The sequence below is a fragment of the Exserohilum turcica genome (assembly GCF_000359705.1).
Source record: "Exserohilum turcica Et28A unplaced genomic scaffold SETTUscaffold_19, whole genome shotgun sequence".
NCBI classification, from domain to species: domain Eukaryota; kingdom Fungi; phylum Ascomycota; class Dothideomycetes; order Pleosporales; family Pleosporaceae; genus Exserohilum; species Exserohilum turcicum.
This window is the reverse complement of record NW_007360014.1, coordinates 134,491-136,882: the sequence shown is the minus strand read 5'-3', so window position 1 is coordinate 136,882 and position 2,392 is coordinate 134,491. Positions and strand designations below refer to the sequence as shown.

At 52.5% G+C, this 2,392-nt stretch overlaps 1 protein-coding gene across 1 annotated transcript; it reads right to left on the bottom strand.

The window, feature by feature from the left end:
* Positions 1-520: 520 nt before the first annotated feature.
* Positions 521-2,392, bottom strand: SETTUDRAFT_177125 (uncharacterized protein). Its single transcript, XM_008026581.1, has 5 exons — positions 2,293-2,392; positions 2,075-2,239; positions 1,413-2,026; positions 829-1,344; positions 521-736 (listed from the first exon to the last, which is right to left on the bottom strand). Exons 1-5 carry the CDS (start codon positions 2,333-2,335, stop codon positions 680-682), a joined length of 1,395 nt encoding a protein of 464 aa, XP_008024772.1. The 5' UTR covers positions 2,336-2,392; the 3' UTR covers positions 521-679.

The window sequence follows — 2,392 nt, the reverse complement described above, 5'->3', positions numbered from 1 at the left end:
TTCATCACCAGCGTCAATTATTGCGGCAATTGGCCAGCTTAAGAAGGGGGCAGAGATAATGATGCTCTCGGCTGAGCTAATGCGCGATCGGCTCGCCAGCCTTGAGAGGGCTAATGAGGCAGCAACAAAGCGTAGGCAGCGTAAGAAAAAGCGGATACAGAAGCGAGGAGTACTTACAAAGGGAGCTGGAGAGGATCTACTCGCTCAGCGCGAGGCTGATCAGCAGATTGCTCATGAAGAGCGTCAGAGAGGAGAGCGATCAGGTGTTAGCCGCCAGGCTTTGGCGCGCTGTAGTAGGTGCAGAGAGACTGGCCATAACTCGCGTACGTGCAAGAAAGATACTCTAGGTACTGCTTAATCTATTATGTTAATATGTAGTAAAACAACTATATTGTGGTGGAACTACAGGCTTATAGAGGTGCGCAGGTTTGGTGGGGTGCGGCGCTCGCTTGCCTGCGGCGCTCGCTTGCCACATACGTTATGCACAAAACAGTTGAAGTTTACGCACGTCTCAAAGATAGCATGTGTAATTTTATAAGACTAAACGCATCATCTAAAGATATGTTGAAGTATCCTTATCCACGCGTGACCCTTGGTGTTGAACAAAAAGGTGCATAGATAAAAGTATCCTGTTGATCCTTCTCAGCAACGCATAACACTCATATTCCCCAAAGCGTGCTTAGTAGTCATCGCCACGCGATACAACTTCCTTGCAATTCGGGCGCAGCAAGACAGTCTGTACAGAGAAGATATGTTAGACCCATTGCAAAATAAATAAAATAAAAAAGGAGGGGGGGGGAAGGGGACGCGTTCAATCCTCCCACTTACATGTTCAAACTGCGCAACATACGACCCAGGGACATCGACGAGCGGCGCATACGCATCGACAATGCCGCTATTGACCAGCGAGCGCATGCCTAAATGGTAACTCTTCACGCCCGGGATACGTTCGAGCTGGCGGCGCGCAAACACGAGGGTCCCGAAGTTCTGGTCGATAGTCCTGAGCAGCGCATGCGCCGATGCATGATGCAGGCCGGCCGTGTTAGCATGCTCGTTGCGGGCGTAGCCATAAACACCAATATCATCGCGCAGGACGGCGGTGCCCGTGGTGCCAAAGGTTTCAATGGCAAATACGTCGCCTTCTTCCATGCGCTGCGTAGTTTTCGTTTTGACAAAAGGGACTTGCTTGGAGCCGTGGATGCGGTAGCGTAGAATGTTGTGGCCGGTGATGTTGCGCACGGCTTTGATGGGCAGCGTTTTGCCGGCTAGAGTTATCTCGTGGCTTTCCATTACTTCTTGGATCGATGCGCTGATGTGGTCGATGCGCGCGTCTATGCCTGCTTCCTAGGGTGGAGGGTTAGGTCGTGTTATCTGGTGTGTGAGTGGATGTATTTTTGTGGGTGTGTACGCACCTTAAGTCCCGTGTTGGTAGCGGCTTTCACGGCCGCGAGCAGGTTGTCGTAGACGGGGTTCGCGGCAATGGTAAATGCACTGTCGACGATTCTGCCGTTGACGTGGACTCCAAAATCCACTTTGAGCACGTCGTCGTGCTGGAGAAAGACTTCTTTTGCACCGGCATTGGGCGTCCAGTGCGCGCCGATGTGGTTCAGGCAGAGGCCTGTTGGAAAGGCAAGCCCGGCTTTGAGACTGTCGCCAGGCGAGAGGCCATGGTGTCCAGTGAGTGCACGAACGCTTTCGTCTATCTCTTCTGCGAGATAAGTCATGGACACGCCGGGTTTGGCGAGCTTCTGCGCATAGTGCCGGACTTGGCGGTGGATTTCAGCTGCCTTACGGTAGTCGGAGAGGAATTCATCATCCATGTTACTCAGGGCGGCTTGGTGTCGGACTTCTTCAGCTGTGGTGCGCTGGAGATTGTCGTTTTTGGCGGGATACTCGACAATCTGGCCTTCGGGGTATGGACGGCCATCGAACAGCTGTGTTAGAGGAACTCTTGGCGGGAACGACTGTTGCGTAGCCGGGCCTTTCTTGTTCTTCTTCTTGTTGCGCTTTCTCTTCTTCTTGGCGCCTATACACGTTAATAACCACGCTGCATGTCGGAAGGAGATTGGCTCACCATCAGTAGTCTTCACGTCAGCTCCAACGTTCTCCTCATCATCATCATCGTCGTCGTCGTCATCCCCGTTTTCTCCCTGCCCTTCGAGCATGCCTTGAAGAAGGCCGCTCGCAACGGCTGACTTGGGTGGGTTGACAACGGCAATTGCGGCATGTTCTGGCGACCCTATGAATGGTAAGAAGAATGTCCAAGTATCACGAGTCCTGCTGTGAACGTACCATTGGGACCTCGACGATGATCTTCTGGAGATTTTGATCCCATGGTTGGTGGAGGGGAGTATTCATCAAATCTCCCGAGTGTTGTGGATGTAGAGTGTCG